Below are 20,367 nucleotides of genomic sequence, written 5' to 3'. Positions count from 1 at the left end.
AAGATTCATGGGTATAAAGATTTCCTGCTGTAAGATCAGCAGCAGTGTGGAGTTGGGGTCTGTCTGCTTCCTCACACATCTGGTCTTTCTCATAGGTCACAAAGGCTCAGCTGCTGCCCGGGTTTTCAAACTGTTCCAGACAGAGCATGGTGAACATTTCAATGTTTCTTCATCCAGCGAATGGGTTCAAGGTGAGGTGTTTGAGACAAGCTGCTAAAACCTAAGAGCAGTGGCACAGGCCAGGAATGGCAAGGCTTTCCTATACCAGTATGGACACTTTACTAGGCATCAACTGAGAAACTGCAGCTGAAACTGCCTTTAATTCATCAAGCCACATTGGTGAATTGTCAGCAGTCTCTCGCAGTGGTTAAGATTTATACTGCACCTCTGCATAGACTTGGGACATTTAGCTTTTTAATATGCCAGGTCATGGTGCTGGCCAGGAAACATTGGCAGAAGCTGGGTTGGAAGCTTGCCATTAAGCAGGCATATCAGGCTTGCCAAAAGCAGCCATGGTAGTGATGAACCTTGAGGGCAGGTTTACAGATGGGTTTATCTATCTATCTATCTATCTATCTATCTATCTATCTATCTATCTCTATCTCCATCTTGCTTATTTCTTTTGTAATAACAAGAAATGTATATTGCCTTTGTAAAAGATAACCATCATTGAGTGGTTTCCCCCTACCACTCAGGGAAGCAGAGGCAGATGGATCTCTGTGAGTTCGAGGCCAGCCTGGCCAAAAAAAAAAAAAAAAAAAAAAAAAAAAAGTGGTTTCTTGTCTGACCCTGTCTCTGCTTTCTGTCTAGATGTGGAATGGACAGACTGGTTTGATCATGATAATGTGCCTCAGAGCAAAGGCGGGGAGAAAATTTCAGACCTCCGAGCAGCTCACCCAGGAAAAATCTGCAATCGACCCATTGACATACAGGTACCAACCTCACAACAGCTAGGGAGTCTGCAAGGCTTTGCTTTGAAGAAGGCTTTGTCAGAGCTTTTCTTGTCACTGGGGTGGTATGAATCCCTCCTCTGAAGCAGGCTAACCAGATTGTACTATCTCCACCTGAGAGACAGAAGTGAAGGTTCCTTATCTGCCCAAGATTCCCACTCTGCCTCTAAGTCCCTTATCCCTACTGTTACCCTGCTTCTCCAACCATAGCTTAGAGAACTCCAGGTGCAGCATCCTGTTTGGCCCACCAAGCTCACTTCTGGGCTGATGGCCTTTGGGCCCTTGAGCACAGAGGGCAGATAGGGTCTGAAGTGCAGCCCACTCCCAGCAGCCCAGAGGAAGAGCATTCCCTCAGCTCTGGTCCCTACTGAGGTCAATAAAAGCCAGCATTCGTGGAGTCTTCACAGGCTCGCCACTCAGAGTTTATTCTACCCGAAAGGGGGATGACGTCCACACTGGAATAAAAGAGCCTCACGTATGCCCAACTTTGCCCCCGTGGCTGCCCATCACCTCTCACTTCCTTGGGGTTCAGGGTACTCACTAAGTCCTCTCCATGGCTGCACCACCCCCGGGACTTCATGTGACACAGGCTCTGGGACACCTGTCCCACATGGACATAGTCAGGTCCTCTGGGACAGGGTAGGATGGACATCTATGACCTTCAGAGGACTGGAGAAGGCAGTGGGCGAGTAAGAAGCAGCAACAGGATCATCATTGTCACCAGCTGGCACGGAGCTGGGGACCAGGAGAATGCTTCTGGAGGCCAGAGAGGTCTGAGGTAGCGGCGTTAGCTGAGAGCTCTGGGCTATCTGCAGCGAAGCGCTCAGAGTACGTGGTTCTGGGTGGCATGGCTCCTCAGGGTGGACTCTGTCCTTGTTCTGTCCTCAGGGTGAAGGTCTTTTAAACCCTGTGCTGTAGTTCTGTTTCCACATCCTCGCAGAGATATCCATCGGGGTTTTTTTACTTTATGGCTCAGTGCAAAAATGGAAGTCATAAATACTCCCTCATGACTTGGTTTCATGGACTTACTGGCTCAATACATGGGTGTCTGAGTGTCCTCTGCCTATTTTATTGAAAACACTCTTGGGGGAGAGGTTTGAGACCTTCGCCATGCCTGGCTAGCCTGGAATTTACTACATAGCCCAGGCTGGCACAGAGATCCACCTTTCTCTGCTTCCTGAGTGCTGGGATTAAAGACAAGTGCTACCCTGCCTGGCTCAAAATTAATTTGATTTACTGTTAATCATGACAATATTATTAAGCATTTCATTATCTCCAAGCTTGGCTAATGATAATGTTTCTTTAAAGATTCCTGCCATTGAGCAGTGATAGATCTCTTTTTACTCTTCTTATCCAACACGGAGGTCATTAAAAGAGAAAGCACTGTAATTAAGCAGTTCCCTTGAAATCATTACTGGATATTTTCCTGTGACAAATATCCAGCTCTAACGGGAAATGAGCCAAGGACCTGCTGTCAGGGTGACAGGGCTCCCACTGAAGATGGAGCTGCCTCTGTGGAGTTCCAAAGTCAGAGGATCAGGACTTGCTAGTCTATGACCTTAAACTTGGTGGTAACTCCCTTGGGTCTTAGTGGGTTCCCAAAGGGACAAGTTTACAGCCTGGTGTGAGCTGTAACAGAGACCATGGAAATCATGGCTGTGAGTGTGACTTGGAAAGAGCTGGAATTTGATTGAATTTTAGCATGCATGTCTGGGGGATCTCCTTTCAGGCTAAAGACAAAGCTGGTTCTGTTAGGTCTAAATAATCTTTCCTAAACAGTCTAGTGTGCACGCATGCATGTGCACACACACAGTTTCTCTGTCTCTCTGTGTATGTCTATGTCTCTCTCTGACTCTCTTGTTGGTCTCTCTCTCTCTTTTCTCTCTTCCGCATGCCTGTCTCCATGGTTTCTGTGCCAAGGATGGCCACAGTGCTTTTCTAAATTGCACGTCTTTGAATGACAGTCCTAGTCTTTGAGGGGCACACCCTGGCTTCGGGATGAGCCCCAGCTGGCAGGAACCACCCTCCTTTGAGCCTGTTCCTAAATTCTGTCCTGCCCCTTGTAGCTTCTTGCCTGGGATCCCTGGTCAGCTGTAACCTCACTTTCAAGGATGCAATGGGGGTGAATGGGTAATAGGAATGGGGACCAGGACATTTGAACAAGGGCCATTAGGCTGGGCACATCTGAAAACTAAAATAGGAGATTTGAAGCTAAATGAATTTGGGCTTTAAATTTGACTGGGCTACTTACTGGCCTCTTGATGCTTGGTAAGAAACTCATCCTGATTGACTTTTTTTTTTTTTAACTCTAACCACTACCATGTCATAGTTTCACTGTTAGGATACATCCAAGCATTTAGGTCTTTAACTGAAAGAGTTGATCCCAAACTTCCCTACCTTTTGGAATCACCTGGGTAGCTTTGAAAGTCCTGATGCCCAGGCCACAGCCTAAACCCACCAAATCGCAGCCTTTGAGGGTATAGCCTTGGCAGAGAGGCTGCAGAAGCCCATTTGCATACCCGTAGGTTGAACAGAGTGACTCCTCAGTAAATAAATGCCAGTTCCTCTCATGGACTCATGGTGGTAGGAAGCTATTAAGAAGGGGCACATCAGGGTTCTAAGAGAGCTTGTGTGTGATGAATGTTCTGTAAATGTGCACACAGTGATGGACAATGAACAGGACACAGGCAACGTGTTCCTCCTGCTAGATCACAAACCTAGCTGACTCTCTCCCAGAAATCAGACCACAACACCTCCATTCCAAGACTTAACACTGTCTTTCTTTTAATGAAACTCACAAAGACAATTGGGATAATAGGCCTGGGCTGTTGTAAATAGTTTTATGGTGGGGACAATTTTAGACTTGTAAATTGTAAGTTGTGGGCATCAATCAGTACTCTCCCTCTTCATTAAAAAAAAAAAAAAGTGTGCTTGCTCTGTAATTTCCATTCCCTTCTCAGGCCACAACAATGGATGGAATCACCCTTAGCACTGAGGTTGTCTACAAAAATGGCCAAGATTACAGGTTCGCTTGCTACAGCCGGGGCCGAGCCTGCCGCAGCTACCGAGTGCGGTTCCTATGTGGGAAACCTGGTAAGCAAGCAGATCCTGTCTCCTTATCAGGTTAGAAATGCAGCCGAGCTCTGACTCCTGACCTGGCTGCTGTGCACTGTGAAATGGGGTGGCTGGGTCAGCTGTATTGAGGATCAGAGTGTCATAATCACCCCCACTGAGCGGTCTAGGCACAAATGCGGGAGCAGCCAGATGGTCCCTGGAGCTGGAAGCAGACAGCAATACTCTGCCCTGTCATAATTCTCTCTAGAAGGAGTAGGCATCATCCAAGAATGGTGTGTGCTGATGGACGGGGCTGACACAAACTCTCTGCCTCTTCCAGTGCTGTTATTTCAAACCTAGTTCCTCGGGCAGCCCTCCTTAGAGAGGACTGGAAATGGTTGGTTTGTTCTGGAATCAGCATCTCCAGAAAGCAGTCATTAGGCATGGGCTAGGGGGTGGACTTACGGCTACTGTAAATAACAGTGGAGAGGGACTATATTTGTTTTACGTCTTGGGCAAAGTGGGTGTGGTGAGGCAGCACATTGAGCACCAGCTTAGAAGTCAGTGGAAAATTCCTCTGCCCAGAGCTAATGAATGGGTCTTTTTTTTTTTTTTTTTTTTTGGTTGGGTTTTTGTTGACTTCAAAAACCTGTAAGTACCGAGACTGGGATGAGAGAGAGTCTGGTGATTTGGGTTTTGGAAAGACATACCTGGCATTTACCGATTTCCAGAGAGGAGGGGAAGAGGTGGGCAGCCACATGTTTTCGGAAGGCAAAGGGCTGTATCTCAGTCCTTCCTGTTTTGGATTACAGTGAGGCCCAAGCTCACGGTCAGCATCGACACCAACGTAAACAGCACCATCCTGAGTCTGGTGGACAATGTGCAGTCGTGGAGGCCTGGAGACACCCTGGTCGTCGCCAGCACTGACTACTCAATGTATCAGGCAGAAGAGTTCCAGGTGCTCCCCTGCAAAGCCTGTACCTCTACACAGGTCAGAGTGGCAGGTAGGTATCCCCTCACTTCTGCTGCAGAGGAGATCTTTATCTGTGAGCTATTCACAGAATGCTGCGTCACAAAAGAAATGATGAGAGTCTCACTGCAAGCATTGCTTCCATTTTGGTGCATCTATACATTGTCCAGGCAGGTAGCCTAACTGATATCTGAAATAAACTCACTTAAGGAGAAAGGTTTATTGTGGCTCATGGTTTTGGAAGCTTCAGCTCATGCTTTACTAGCCCTGTTGTTCGGGGCAAGAACTAGTGATGGAGGAAGTTGTTTATGTCATGGCATCCAGTAAACAAACAAAGAAGAAGATGTTGGAGAACCAGTATCTCCTTCAAGGACATGCTCCCAGAGATCTAACTTCTTCCCAGTGGGCCCTATCCCAATAGCAACAGGCTCATGGCAAAGCTTTAGATCATGAGCCTTTGGGGGACACTTTCATAGCACTAGGCTTAAGCCTTTCTAGGTTGAGCCTAGTTCCAGGCTGGAAGCTGGATTCAGACTGGCTCCATATCATTCTGTCTTCCCCAGATACATGACAGGGAATGAAAATTCTTAAAGAGGAGAAGAGAGAATGGAGGACTGCTGAGGCCTGGGCTAGAACTGACTTATGCTGGGCATACTAGCTTATGTCTAGAATTCTAAAACTTGAGAGACCAGGGAGGGAGGATTGCTGCAAGTTTGAGGCCAGCCTAGGATACAGAGTGAGTACCAGGTGAATCTGGGCTTCAGGGTAACACCTTATTTCAAAAGAAAAGTAAACAAAATGAACTCGGAAAAAATTAAACAAAACTGGACAATATGATAACATAGTCTGCTGGCAAAAACATAGGTTAATAAAGAGCACAACCCATGGCCATGGTCAACATGAATAGCCAGAAGAACCTATTTTTCTCATGGAGATTGAGAGGACAGAATGAACATTTATTTGAAAATAGGTTTGTCTACCTCAATACTTTAAATTTCTTCTTTCCATAGCTTTTCAGTTCCTTTTTTCTTCTCCCAAATCTTAATGTGCATGCCCTATATTTTATGTTTTGTGATATTACCAGAATCACGGAGTCTTAGAAAGCAAAAGAGACTTAGTCAATGTTCTATTACTGCAGAGAGACAGTATGATCAAGACAACTCCAACAAGGCCACAGCTCCTATTCCTTCTCAAGTAGTGTTACTTCCTAATGACCAAGCATTCAAATATATGAGCCTATGGGGCCATTCCTATTCAAATCACTTGGAGACCTTATATATAATTTAGGGCAATTGCTCCTGAAAAAAAATGTATGAATGTATATCTTTGGGTTATAAGCAACAGAATCCAACCTGACTATATGAAGCAAGAAAGGACTTGATGAACAGTCCATTCATGTCTGAGAAACAAATTAGATACTGAAGAACACAGCAAAGGACTCAGAGCAGTGCAGCTTTGAGGGCCTGGGCAGCAGGGGGCAGCGGGCAACATCTCTAGGCATCCCTGTCTTTAGGAAGCATGCCAAGTCCCCAGGACATGATGGTGCACAGCCATTGTCCAGGGAGAGGACATCTGGCGAGGCTGGTGACTTCTCTGAGAGGTCACGACCTTCACCAGCAATTTATAGGCTGCCTCAAGTCGATAAAGGGTCATTTCTTGAAGGAAAATTGAGGTGACCTGCCAGAAGGGAGAGGACTCACTATTGGATGTTCAGATTATCATTTGCTACTACCTGGGAAGGTAGCCCAGTCTTGAAGAGAAGACTGAGCATTGAGAAAGCATTGCCAGTCTATTTCAAAAGTCTAGGATTTTAGAAATAAACCTTCAGAAGCTAAAACTCAGAACGATCTCTTTCCAGCTGGTTGGAAAGTACCTGAGGAAGAATTTGAGGATCCTCCCTTTAGTGAAGGGAGAAGCAGTTATGGAGTTCCATTTCCTGAGTTTGTTCTTGGAAGAAATGGCTCTGTGACAGGTATCCGAGGCAGCGCACAGCTGGAATCCCAAATACAAATTCTAGGACTAAAGTCTGCAAGGCACACATTTCTAGTGAGATGCTAATTTTTGGGTATGGCTAGAGAAAGAGGAGGTAGCAGTGGGCAGGTCCAGTCTAAATGAAGAGAAGTTTGCAAGTTAAGATATCTTGTTTAAATGACAATGTTTGAACCCTTGCATTCTTCAAGAAAGGCTTTGGGGCATCTTATAAGTAAGTCCAGAGCACTCTGACCCCCAAAAGAAAGAAATGAAGTGAAAAAAAAATCTGGATGATAAAAGTCTAAGCAACAAAGTGGAAGAAACAGGTCAGCAGAAATGGCCGACACAGGCCCTAAGAGTTCTCTCCGAGCTTCCTGTCAGCCGGAGCAAAGAAACTTATCTGTATTCAAGAAGAGGAAGGAGACAGACCTAGAAGATCACGTTTCCCTTAGCCCTAGGCTTGAGGCGTTTACCTTATTCATCATCCACAGGACACAGCACAACAGCGACATGAATTTGACACTATGCTAAGATTCTCTGGGCGGGGACTATTTGCAGTTTGGCTCCCAATATTGGGAGGGGATAAGATGCTAGGCATAATCTGTAAACACATTTTACAAAAGGCATGTTTGGCTTTGTCTCGTTTGGCAGAGGCAAAAAAAAAAATGGTACAGACTCTGGAATCAAGCAACTGGTTGTTAGCTGTGTCCCCATTTGTAGAGATAAGGTCTCTTTAATATGGCCCAGGATGGCCCCAACTCACAATCCTGCCTCCATCTCCCAAGGCAGGGATCAAAGGCCTGTGCCATCACACCTAACTTGCTGCAAGTACTATTAGCATCAGGTACAATGATTCTTTTATTCTTCTCATGTATATGTGTGTTTAGTGTGCGTATCTATATGCATGCTCACTTGTATGTGGGCGTATATCAGGGCCCACATACATCATGTGAATGCATGTGTGTGGTGAACCTCTATCATTCTCCTGATTATTTTCTGAGGGAGTCTCTCAACTGAACCCAGAGCTTGCTGGTGCAGCCATTCTGATCAGCCAGCTTGCTCCAGGGATCCCTAGTTTCCACCTTCTGAGTAGTGGAATTATATAGGTAGGTTCTACACCCAAGCAGAATTTGCATAGGGAACTGGGAACCTCTTCACCAAGTACGTGGGCACACAGCCTGAGCGGTGGTCTAACCATGAGGAAGGCGTGGAGGCTACAGGGAAGACCGTGAGAGCTTCTAGGATCACAGAGGAGAGAGGAGGCTGCAGGACAACCGGGAGCTTGGCTTGAGAGCTCAGGAAACTAGTGAAATCCCCGTGAATGAGTCTTTCAGGTGTCATTTAGCAAGAAAGGACTCCCCATGCCTGCATCTGTAGGAGGGTTCTTAGGTCATCACCACAGTGCCTGGTAGCGAGCCTCCTGGGAGGTCAGGTGCTCCTTTAGCAGACCATTTGAGCTCATGTCACTTCCCGTGGCTCCAGGCAGCATGGAGCTATCCAGGATGGGAGAAGCCTGACTTCTAGCCCTTGCCTGCATGGAGGTGGAAGGAGAATTTCTCCTAGGTCTGTGCAGACTAGACCTCTCCTGCACTCCAAGACTGAGCAGCTTAAAGCCCAGACTAAAGATCTCACTTTGAACAGGTCCTTACAGGACAGCTGTGGATGCCAAGGTAACCCTGAGATTGAAGGAGCCAAGAGATGCCAGGCTCATACAGAGGAGGTTTGGGGGTTCATGCCAAGGGCTACTGCTCCTGACAGAATGTCACCAACCCAACCAACTGTCTCATGAATGTACCCAGGCTCAACCAAGAGTGTCAGGGGGCCTCTTGGGAGCCAACTTCCAAAGGATGAAAGTATGAGTGAAGACAATGCTAAACTTCCTTCATGATGCCCCAAGTCCCTTGCTTTATCATTGAAGGATTCTGCTCTAGCCCCACACCCAGCCTCTCACTGCCTATTAAGAGTGGAGCATCCATCTGCTCTGAAGTTTTGGGTCCCCATGGAAACAGCCCCTCCTGGCGAGTACAGTCACAAAAGCCCCAGGTGGGGATGAGTATGCATGCACAGCTGTCTGTCCATCTGTCTGTCCTCAGCAGCTACCCATTGCTCCTCTTCCCAAAGTCCGTTCTCAGCTCTCCATCCCCCACTAACATAGAGCAAAGACTCCACCTGAACATTCTTTTCGGTACATGCACTCTTCCACCTGCTGAATTCGACCAGGGTCACCTCCTCAGTCTAGCTGCAGAGAGGATTCTTCTTGGATCCTCCTCCCTTACACCCCCCTAATTCCAGTAAACAACCCTCTTTGCATCTTAAGGTTTTGCAGATGAGAAGCAGATGGCGGTGACAAAGTGCTGGAAATATATGACTCACCTAAATTCTTTTCATCATTTTGCCAGCTGCAATGTGACTCCCAGCACCTCTTGATGTGGCCATGACAGTTGAAATCTGCCCCCTTGGTTTTTCCCCCCCTTTCTTGTTGTCATCTTCCTACTCTGTCTCATAAGCACCCCCACACTTAAGTACTAGCGCCGCTGATTACTTAAAATGAGATCCATCTCTCATGATAGTCCCAGTACTTTACAGGTCCACCTGTCCCTTCTTTACAGGACTCTCAGCCTCTGGGAGCTCCTGTTTTACATGGGAAGCAGATGAGGAAACTAAGACTGTGGAAATCAAATACCTAAGTCCATGATTTCCAAGGTGGTAGCCACCAGCCACGTGTAGCTGCTTCAATTTCATTGAAGTTAAATAAAAATTTACCCTGTGCCTTACAGTAGACAGGTTTTAAGTGTTCAAAAGCCACGTGAGCTTAGTGGCTATCACATAGAACAGCATGGAATCTGGTTTCACTGCGTATCCTTGTGGGCGGTGCTAGTGTGGCCTGCTCAAGCAAGCCAGTATCTTTCAAACTCCCAGCTGTCCAGTTGCAAACGTATGTTCACTACTGTGTCTTCCAAAAGGTACCTAATCCTAGCATCTCCATCTAAAATGGCCAGAGGAGTCCTAGGCCGTTCTTGTCCCTCTGTACAAGTCCTCACTCCTGACAGTATGAGGATAGTTCAGTCTCCACCTTTCTCTGACTCCCTGGGTTCTATTGGCTCTAACCTACAAGCACCTGCTGTGTCTGTCTCCCAGGGAAGGTGTTTGTGCTTTATTTTTCTCTTGTTCTCTGGGTGTCCAGTTCTGTGCTTGTCCTAGGGAGCTTTACAGAGTATGGAATACCATATTAGGTGACTGTGAATAAAGCCAGAAAAATACCAATGCTTAGAGCCCTTCTCTGCCCCAGGTCCCGTCCCCCTTTCCTAGTGGGCCCAAGTCTCTTTTTAAGTCATTTGGGACAATTCTGACCTGGTCAGCCTGCACATGTGAGTGCTGTGAGAAGGAGGAGAGGCAGTGAGTTGCAAGGAGAACCCCACATGCAGGAAGGGATGAAGATATCGGGCACACCACTTCCCTGGGATTGCCCTGGGGAGTGGCCTGTGAAAGTAACGAGGAGAGATAACTGCTTGTACTGTGGACAGAAGCAATGCTGTCAAGGTTCTGATAAGGAGCCTTGCAGCAGAGGGGGTAGGGAGAACAGGGATGTGACTGCAAAATTCCTGCAGTTCTCAGCAGGACTTGCATTTCCTTAGTCCACCCAAGTCTGCCAAACACAAGCCTTCCACCTACCTGAAGTCACTCATGCCCTGCTTCCCCTGTGAAACAAAGAAAGTTCTGAAACCAGCTGTCCATTAGTTCCTGTCACTGGTGAGGCTCTGGAGACAATATCCCTGACAGCTGCAAATGTCATTTCTGTCACACTGGCCTTTAACCATATGCCCAGGGCTGTTTAAGCACAGTCTATGGATTAACTGACTTAATGATCTAGCTACCTTTTGTGATGTGAGCTATTTTTATCTTCGCTTCGTAGATGAAGGGCCTAAGTTTCAGGGAGCTTAAACTATAGGCTCCAGGACTCTATTGCAAACTGAGTCACACAGGCTGGCTGAGAACCCTGAGGAACACTGTCTGGGTAGAGGCAACCAGGTAGATGGGAACTCTTGGACTCTCCGGGGGTAACACCAGCCTAATGGTGTTACTAAAGAGGGTGTATGGGAATGAAAGGGATGAGCCCACCAAGAGCCAGGCGTCTGCTCCATCCACCTTGGACTATTAGACAGGGGCAAGGCTACTGTGACAGAGAGCGTTGCTCGTTGTGCCACCTGTTCTCAAAACAAGTCTAGTCCTCAGGGGACATCTTCTGGGAAGCCAACTCTATACTGTACCTCTTGGAACCCAAAGGAATGCCCATTACTTGTCTTGGGCAGTAACAGTCAGTCTTCCCTTTATAACCCTCACATAGTTCCAAGCTATCTTGCTTGGTTGATAAATTCTTTGAAAGTTTTCCTGGGCCTTGTCAATAACACTGCCCCTTGGGGTGTCCACTAAGGAAGAAGACTGGCTCTGGATCCAGCATACTGGAGGCCTGGGACCCAGAAGACCAGGATTCCAGATGCTCTTGGGGACAGTAACCGGCTTTGTAAGAAGGCCCTGTTGTCTGCATATTGAGATGGGGTGTTTGGGAGAGCAGGCAAAAGAGAACAGGCCCTCCGCTGACAAAGCAAAGAGGGAAGGAAGACATGTAGACATCAATGGACATGTAAGAGGCAGGCTTCCAGCAAGGTGCATGTGAGGATCCTTCAGGGTCTGTAGACCACCATGCAGATCAGACATATGTGAAGTGCAGAAGGAAGGCTGGGGATCAGTCAGATGGAGCTCTTCCTTCAGGGAAACCCTGAACCAGCTGGAATGAATGAACAGGACACTCTGAAACAAAGACTGGAAGGGGCTACTCTAGCCCTGTCACCTAGGACAGCACGAGCTAGGATAGAAGGAACAGTGGTTGGAGGGTGGCTCCAGTCCTTCTTGAAGAGATGTTACGGCAGCACACTCCTGTGGTCACCATAAATAAAGGACACAAAGACATACAGTGACCTGCTCAGCCCTTAAAGCCACAGTCAAGGGTAACTAGAAAGTAAATAAGCTCTGAAAAGAGGGACCTCTCAGCCTCCGTAAAGAATCATCATCAAGTCAAAGGAGAAAGGCATTACACAGAGCTAAGCATGTTGGCCCAGCACATTGGGAGGCAGAGAGAAGAAGGCAGATCTGAGTTCAAGCCACCTTAGTCTACATAATTACTTTCAGAAAAATCATGGCTTCAGAAGGTAAACCTGTCTTTAAAAAATAGCAAAATAGCAACAAATAAAAATAAAGACATCAGGCTAGCAAAATGTCTTAGCACTGCCAAACAATTGTTTCTACTGTGCCTTACTAGTTTCAGGGATAGAGGGTATAATGAGGAAGGCATGGCGGCAAGAGAAGAAATCTGTCTGATTGGTTTCAACCAAAAGAAAGTAGACATAAAGAACGAGTAATGGGGTAAGGCAATAAACATTCATACCCCATCTCCAGTGAGAAACATCCCCTAGAAAGGTTCCTCCAATTAAATGCCTGTGCTAGTCCCAGGTCCCCGACTCCCTCAGCCCAAGAGCCAGTGTCCAGTGGTAAAGAGAAACAGCCTCTCTATCATACCTTGTGACAGTAATGTCCCTATATCCTCCTCTGGGCTCACCAATATCTAACCCTCTACATCTTTATGAAGAAATTGAAAACTAGCTTAAGGATGGCAAAAAACCGGCTATGGCTGAGATATCACAATTAGAGATGACCTGAGTCAACTTCCAGAATGTCTCTTTCTGAATTTGAGTCTCCTTCCTTTTCAGCCACCAGACAGGCTCCATGTTGCCTCTGTATGGCTCTGCGAAGCCAGTGACCCTCAGAAGCCGTGAACACCACTTTTGAGGACAGGCTTTGCCCTTTTCAGGGAAGGCCCTCTGATTAGTTTGTTGATGATGGCCACAGAACCAATAGGCAGGGAGACCAATGGGGATAGAAGCAGAGGCTTCTACATGAATGGCCAGAGGACCTCAAAGCAGTAAAGATAACACGTAGCCTGTGACCCAAACCAAAAGCTATTGTGGGTTCAGGGAGGAAGAGGCCCAGCATTCTGTAGTTAACTTGTTCACAATTATCTTTCTAGTGATGTCAGACCCTATGTGGAACAGTTGGAAGGTGGGAGAACCTAATGGAAGGTTTATGTTCATTAGGGACATGTCCTAGAAGAAGGCTGTGAGATACTTGTCTCTTCCTGTCTTAGTTTCATTCCTGGTCACAAAGCAAATAGACTTCCTCTGCCATATACAACCGCCATGATGCGCCACCACAGGCCAAAGCAACATAGCCAATGGGTCATGACTTAGCATCTCTGAAACTATGAGCTGAGATAAACCTTTCTTTTTTCTAAATTCATTTATCCCAGATATTACTTTTAGTAACAGAAAGCTGACTGACACTGTGTCTGGACTCTCTGTAGTAGGCTGAATCTATGTAATGGTCTTTAGTCCCTGTGAACATTACTTCACATGACAAAAAAGGGGGGAAGGGGGTTGACAATGACTAGATTAAAGTTCTGGAAATGGGAGAGTGTCCTGGGATATTCGTGTGGGTCCAATGTAATAACAGAGGTTATCAGATAAGAAGGATTATGGGAGATTAAAGAAAAGAAAGCAATGGAATGATAGAAGCAGATGAAGTAGTAATAAAAAATGGAAGATGGAGTTCACAAGACAAAGAATACAGGTAGCCACTGGAATCTAAAGAAGTCCAGAAGCATATTCTTTGTGGTACCTTCTCAAGCAAGCAGCCCTGCCAACACCTTGACTCACTCCAGAAAATTAATTTCAGACATCTTAACCTCCAGGATTTAAAAAAAAAAAAAATTAACCTGTGGTAATCTGTCACAGCTGCAATAGAAAACACATACCATTCACTTGCCTGGGGCTGTTTTCTCAGCGTTAGTATGCAACAATGTCTTATTGCTTCAAAGAAACCACTGTCTCACTGAGCCTGCAGAATTTTTAAACCATAGGCTTCCTTACCCCAGGATGTGTGCCAGGTGAAAGGGAGGGCAGGGGTCAGCTCTTCCTGAGGACGAGAAAGCATAGGAAGGTTTCTGAGGTGAATACTGCTAAATTTATCTGTGTTCTTCACACGTATGCACTAGTGTTATGTTAGGGCCGAGGCAAGGGACTCTTCTATCCAGTCAAGGTCAGAGTGAAAAGCTAAGTGGTGTAGGTGGTGTGGTTTGGGCTGGAAGTCAATGTGGGAGAGTGTTGCTCTCTGCAATTGCATCCTCCAATGAAAGAGAAAGTATCCGCAAGCTGTCAGCCATCTTAATGATGAGCCTGTCTTAGGCTGTGCTCTCTGCACAGAAGGAGGAAGAAGAGATGGGAGGTAACAATAAGGGAATTTGGCTAGAGAAGGGGTGAGGTAGTGGGAAGGAGAGCATGGGCAGCACACAGGGTCAAGAATTCAGGCCACACAGGACAGGGACTGGAGTGAGTGTGGGAGGGTGTTTGGTTTGTTAGATTTTTCTCAAGGGTAGGAAGGCCCCGGGGAAGGTTGAGGGCAGAGAACATAAGAAATGCAGATGAAGAATGAGATGGCTGGACTGGAAAGGACTACCATCTGGAATCAATGCCTTCCGAATGTGCCACAGGACAGGGCTATGCTCCATGGCCCCGGGAATGCCTCTTCTGAGGGATGCAGAAGAAAATCAGCACAGAGTAGAGTCAAAGTCTTCCCCATTGCTCCCTGTAGGATCACAGGGGCACAAGAACGACAGCCTGAGCTTCCTCCTCAAGGCTGCTGAGAGTAGAGCATGAGTTTGCCCTGCTCAGGAGCAGGGGTCTAAAGGAAGAAAGTTTGTTCTATCCTAAAAGTTATGGCTGGAGGGCAGCTACAGTACAAAGCTCTGAAGAGTCATCTGGAGCCCTGGGTCTCCTCTCTCTCTCTCTCTCTCTCTCTCTCTCTCTCTCTCTCTCTCTCTCTCTCCTCTGTCATCTCTTTACTGAGGGCTGTCTTTCCTCTGCTGGGTGAGGTTGGCCCACCAGGCCGGAGAACAAGAGAGGTAACCCAAGGTTACATCTAGCACTTGTATCTGCATCCCGGGGCCACACCTCACTGTAGGGAGGTGGGGAACACAGCTCTACCGGCAAGCCATGTGTGAGATGAATCATGGAAGAGTCTAGCTCTGAGAGCCAGAAGAAGGGTAGATATTGTAGGGTAAGTAGCCATGCCTGCCAGACCTAAGCACCTGTAGCCATGAACCATGGCTTCACTCCTAGGCATGTGACTACACCTACCTGAACTTTGTTCTTCTGTATCATGGGAACAAGAGTCATGGGGCCCACCATGAGTGAAGAGCAAGCCACCACCTTGAGAACACAGCAGGCATGCTCACCTTCTATTCTGCTTCCTCACCCCTCTTGTACCCTAGGGAAGCCACAGTACCTACATACTGGGGAGGAGATTGATGGCGTGGACATGCGGGCCGAGGTTGGACTCCTGACTCGGAACATCGTGGTGATGGGAGAGATGGAGGACAAATGCTACCCCTACAGCAACCACATCTGTGACTTCTTTGACTTCGATACCTTTGGGGGACACATCAAGGTAGGAATCTTAGCACTACAGGAGGGTATTCAAAGTTCTCTCTCTGGACGGAGACTCATAGGAGGGAAAGGGATGGTGGGGCAGAGAGTTAGGGAGAGAAGTGTACCCTTGGATGTCTGCTTTACCAATGGTGGGCAGTTGTACCTGTCAGAAATTATGGGGAATCGTTCTCTGATTGAGGCCACATGCCATGCTGCATTCTACTTCATTGCCTCGGCCTTGTCTCTGTTATTTATCCTTGGGCATTTTTTCGATTTTGTTTTTGGTATGTTTATATTTCCTTTTCCTTTTCTTTTTGATATAAGGTGTGATCATGTAGCCCAGGCTGGCTTCAATTTTAAGATTCTCCCACCTCTCCAAGTACTGAGACTACAGATGTTTACCACCAACCCCACCTATCTCTCTCTCTCTCTCTCTCTCTCTCTCTCTCTCTCTCTCACACACACACACACACACACACACACACACATACAAACACACTCAACAGAGCCATTATAATACAGACCAAACTACCAGCAGCAGGCAGGAAGCGGCAATGCAGCACTGAATGTACTTGGTTCCGGTAGAGACCAGAACAGTGATTCTCAACCTGTCTTCATGATTCTCAGCCCCTGTCTTCATGACCAGTCCTTTCATGGGGATTGCATACCAGATATTTACATTGGGTTTATAGAAAAACAAAGATAGTTTACAAGTCATAACGGCAGCCAAGTTACAGCTATAAAATAAATGAATGAAAATAAATCTATGGTTGGGGTCACTACAACAGGAGGAGCTGTATTAAGGGGTCTCAGCGTTAGGAAGGTGGAGAGGCAGTGGTCTAGAAAGACCAGCAGCAGCAGGCCTCTCAAAGCCACAAAAACAAGCCTAGTTTGTCAGAGTCCGCATTCTCCTCCTAGCAAGCTCAAAGAGGAATTTCTTTTATCTCTGTACAAAATTTTCTTTATGTCCTGTGTGTTCCTCCATGTTCTTCACATGGCCATTGGTTTCAGTGCATCAAAATGAATTTTGTATAAAGAGTTCTCCTGAGGCTAAGCACATGCGCTGTGATGCTTTTTAATAATGTAAATGAAGAGGTCGGTGGAGAGAAACGGAGCGTTCACAATGGGAACACTGCTGACCTTTTAAGTGGGGAGAGTCTTAGGGTACAGGTTTATGTTTTAGGAATTCTAGAGTCTCCACTCCACAGTCCATGGGTGCTTTCTGCCTCTTGTCACTACTGAATGTACCCGAGAATATAGGGAGATCCAGAGGAAACAGCAGTTCTCTGTCACACAAGCTACTGCAGCCCTTCCAAATCTTGAGAATGGTCCTGACTCACAGGGACCGTCTTGCCCAGGAAGGCCAAGCTAGGGTCAGAGTCATTCTTTCTTAATACAGCTCTCCAGGCACTGGCATTGGACTAGAGTTCTGGCTGATACCTGAATCTGGGAGCAATGGTCAGCATGTCAGACTCCAGCTCCACTGGAGAAGAAGTTGGCGGAGCCAACTTCTGACACCTGTCACTATAGACTGTTCCTTGAATGCAGACATCGTCCAGCCAAGCACATCCAGGAGCAGCCCTCTGCTCTGACCACCTGCCACTCATACGTGTGTCCCTGGAGCAGAGGCTCATGCTGTCTCCGGAGTCAGCACCTCCTTCCTCCCCAAGAAGGTTTCACACAGTAAACAATAATACGGTGGGCCCTCCACTCTCCAGCATTCTGAGGGCAGGTTTTATGTCACCCCTGCTCGCTAAGCGTTTTAAGATTATCCCTTCCCCCTTGTTGGCTATGGGAGACTGCAAGGGAAGATCAAAGCAAGCCTACCTATTGTCTTGGGCATTTCCAATCCAAAGAGCCTGTTATCCTGCCACATCCTGTAAAGCCTTGCTGGACTCCCTTAGTGTGAAAAGGGCCGGGCATCCTCAGCCATGTGCACAGAGCCTCTTTGATATATTGAGTAACCAGGAGGTACTCAGTTAAACCCAGCGACAAAGCAGTAGGAAGGCAATGCCTCTGTGCTGTGGGGATGCAGGCATCAGCTGGGGGAGGGGGGCACGGGGCCACCTTGGGGCTCTTTCCGACTTTCATTTTCCTGTTGCAGTTTGCACTGGGGTTTAAAGCAGCCCACTTGGAGGGCGTGGAGCTGAAGTACATGGGGCAGCAGCTGGTGGGCCAGTACCCAATTCACTTCCATCTGGCCGGAGATTTGGACGAACAGGGAGGCTATGACCCACCTACGTACATCAGGGACCTCTCCATCCACCACACATTCTCCCGCTGCGTCACTGTCCACGGCTCCAATGGTCTGTTGGTAAGTGCCTGCAGGAAAGGTCTGCTGTCTAGACACTTAGGCCATACAGGTGAAGGGACATCTGTGCTTTTTCACCTACTTCCAGTGTGGACTTGGACAACTACTGAATCAGTCAGGTCTCCCCCCGACACACACACACACACACACACACACACACTCTTTTTTTCCCCCTGTGAGCCCTGCAGGACACAGTGTTACCTTTCAGTTTTCTTGGGTGGAGGATGAGAGCGAAACGTTTCTGGCTATAGTATCCTAGCAACCCATCTTCAGAGCAAAGAGTCCAGGTCTTACCACAGAACAGGCTCTCACTGGGGAAACTGAGCAGGCATGTGGGACTCCCAACAGGATGGCAAGGAGAGCCAGCATGTCAGTGAGATACAGGCTTCCAGAGCTGGCATGGGGCCATCCCCAGGAGTCTGTGTTATCTCAGGTAGGGCAATCGAGAGACTTATGGTAGGAAAGGGAAGGCAGTGAGTAAAGGCACTCATCCCACCTTTCAGATCCGGCATGGGACAGTTAGATATGTTGGTGGTACCTACAGTAGAGTTGGGCCCTTACAGCAGAACACTGGACTCCTTCACCCAGCCAGAAGATCTGTGCAACAGTGTAAGCAAAGGCTTCCTCCTGCCCAGTTCCCAGGAATGCCAGCTGCCAAATTGGGAAAGAACATCTCTCAGCTCCCTTGTCATCCAGCTAACACGTGGTTGAGGTGCCAGTTACAACCTTAATCTAGTGGCCATTCTGGGATCTACCACCACTCAGTTCCGAGCTGGCCAAGGTGTCGAGATAGACCTGGAGGCATAGACCTGTTTCAGCCTTTCCAAGATGGAAACAAATTGCCTTGCTTGTCATCGAGATAGTATCCAGGTCTTTAGCTCTCTGAGCCAAGCAGGCAGCAGTGTGGCCAGTATCCCAGACAGACCAGAAGTTTTACGGATTGGCTTGGAGTGCTCTTGGAAAGTGCAGTTGTATGGAGTTCCAGAAAGCTGCTGCTGTGGGAGCTGCCCTTTGACCTTGCTGTGCTTTTCTTTGCTGCCTGGATTGACAGGTTTACCAGTGGGTGACTATGTTTTCAGGGGAGAAAGTAGGGTGACAACTCAGTTGACAGAACTGAAAGAAGACATATAGAGACAAACACGCTATAGTGCTTTAGACTGCAGAGGCTGAGGCCATGGCTGTTTTGTGTGTGTGTGTGTGTGTGTGTGTGTGTGTGTGTGTGTGTGTGTGTGCGCGCGCGCAAGCATTTTGCTAGCATCTTCCCTGCTCAGAGGTGTGTAGATCCCAGACAAGCGGCACTCCAGGGCACTAGAAAGAAGGGCTCTTTCTTTCTATGGAGCTGAGAGGTTCCTCAGTACCTTGCTCCGTCTAGGAAGCCCTCTTTCACAGCTCTTCTCTCTCTTTCTCCTGTGAACCCCCCATCCTTGGGAGCCAAATTCCCTCATCCTCACCCTGCCTCAGGCAGCCCCCTTCCTTTCATTTATGATTTTATGTGTGTGAGCCTTTGAACTGAATGTGATGTATGTATATCATGTGCCTGCCTGGTACCCACAGAAGCCAGATGAAGACATTAGAACTGGAACTGGAGTTAGGGATGGTTGTGTGTCATGATATGGGCACTGGGAACTGAACCTGAGGCCTCTGAAAGATCAACAAGTGTTCTTAATCACCAGGCCACCTCTCTAGCACCTTCTAGCTCAATGTTTAAACCAATTCCCTCTGACAAAACAAACACAAGCTCTTTGACTTCTGTTTTTCTCTGAATTTGGGGGAAGGCTTTCAGCAATGTAACTTCGAAATGCCACTGAGTTAGGTAAACCACTGTCCTCTCGGTTCATGCGTCTCTTTGTTCTCTATGTCAGTGTTGTGAGTCTTGACAGAAGTTCAAAAGTCACAAGCCCAGAGTCACAGGAACCGATGGAAACTTCCTAGGCCTCAGTTTCCTCCAGCGCATTATGAAAATGCTGATAAAGTCAGCTTCAAAGGGTAGTTAGGAGATGAAACCCGATATCACAAGTGATGTGCTTCGAGAGGACATTAAATAGCTGTATCCCTGTGTGCCTCTGTGTCTCTATGCGGTCTGTGAAAACACCTCTGCTTCCGGGAGATAGCAGCATATGTCCCCACCAAAAAGTGGGCGCAGCGTCATCGTTCACTGCTTTTGGCAAGCACTGCGTACATGGACTCCCTCCCTGCCACTTTGAAAAGTCGCAATGCATGCTCACTTGGGAAGGGTCTTCGGTGGAAACATCCCAAACTGACTGATCTGTTAGCAATGCCTGCCCTCATCAGAGCCCCTTTCTCATACTGCTTTTGCTGCTAAGTCACTGTACTGAGTCCGTGGAGGGAAGCTGTAGGGATATCTCCTGTGATAGTAACATTGTTGAGAATATCCTTCTGGCAGTATGGAGAGAGCAGCAAGGCGCCCTGACAGGTGCAGAGAGGAAGCCTGCCTTCTTATCCCCAAGATGCTCTCAGGTATAGGATGGAAGACGTTCCCCAAAGAGAGGCTCTGCATACACCCTCTGCTGGGCCACAGGAAAATTGGCTCAGGTCATCTTCACGTGTATTTTG

At 47.5% G+C, this 20,367-nt stretch overlaps 1 protein-coding gene across 2 annotated transcripts in view; it reads left to right on the top strand.

Annotated features, from left to right (window-relative positions):
- Positions 1-20,367, top strand: part of Cemip (cell migration inducing hyaluronidase 1) — a 149,426-nt gene that overhangs the window by 93,230 nt on the left and 35,829 nt on the right. For both annotated transcript variants that reach the window (XM_021647278.2, XM_021647277.2), the window contains exons 8-13: positions 96-191; positions 811-932; positions 3,911-4,043; positions 4,817-5,008; positions 15,326-15,501; positions 17,587-17,796. In XM_021647278.2, the coding sequence (XP_021502953.1) occupies positions 96-191; positions 811-932; positions 3,911-4,043; positions 4,817-5,008; positions 15,326-15,501; positions 17,587-17,796 (929 nt within the window). The remainder of the gene's footprint in view (positions 1-95; positions 192-810; positions 933-3,910; positions 4,044-4,816; positions 5,009-15,325; positions 15,502-17,586; positions 17,797-20,367) is intronic.

This window comes from Meriones unguiculatus, chromosome 14 (assembly GCF_030254825.1).
Source record: "Meriones unguiculatus strain TT.TT164.6M chromosome 14, Bangor_MerUng_6.1, whole genome shotgun sequence".
Classification (NCBI taxonomy): Eukaryota; Metazoa; Chordata; class Mammalia; order Rodentia; family Muridae; genus Meriones; species Meriones unguiculatus.
This window is presented reverse-complemented; position numbering and strand designations above follow the sequence as displayed.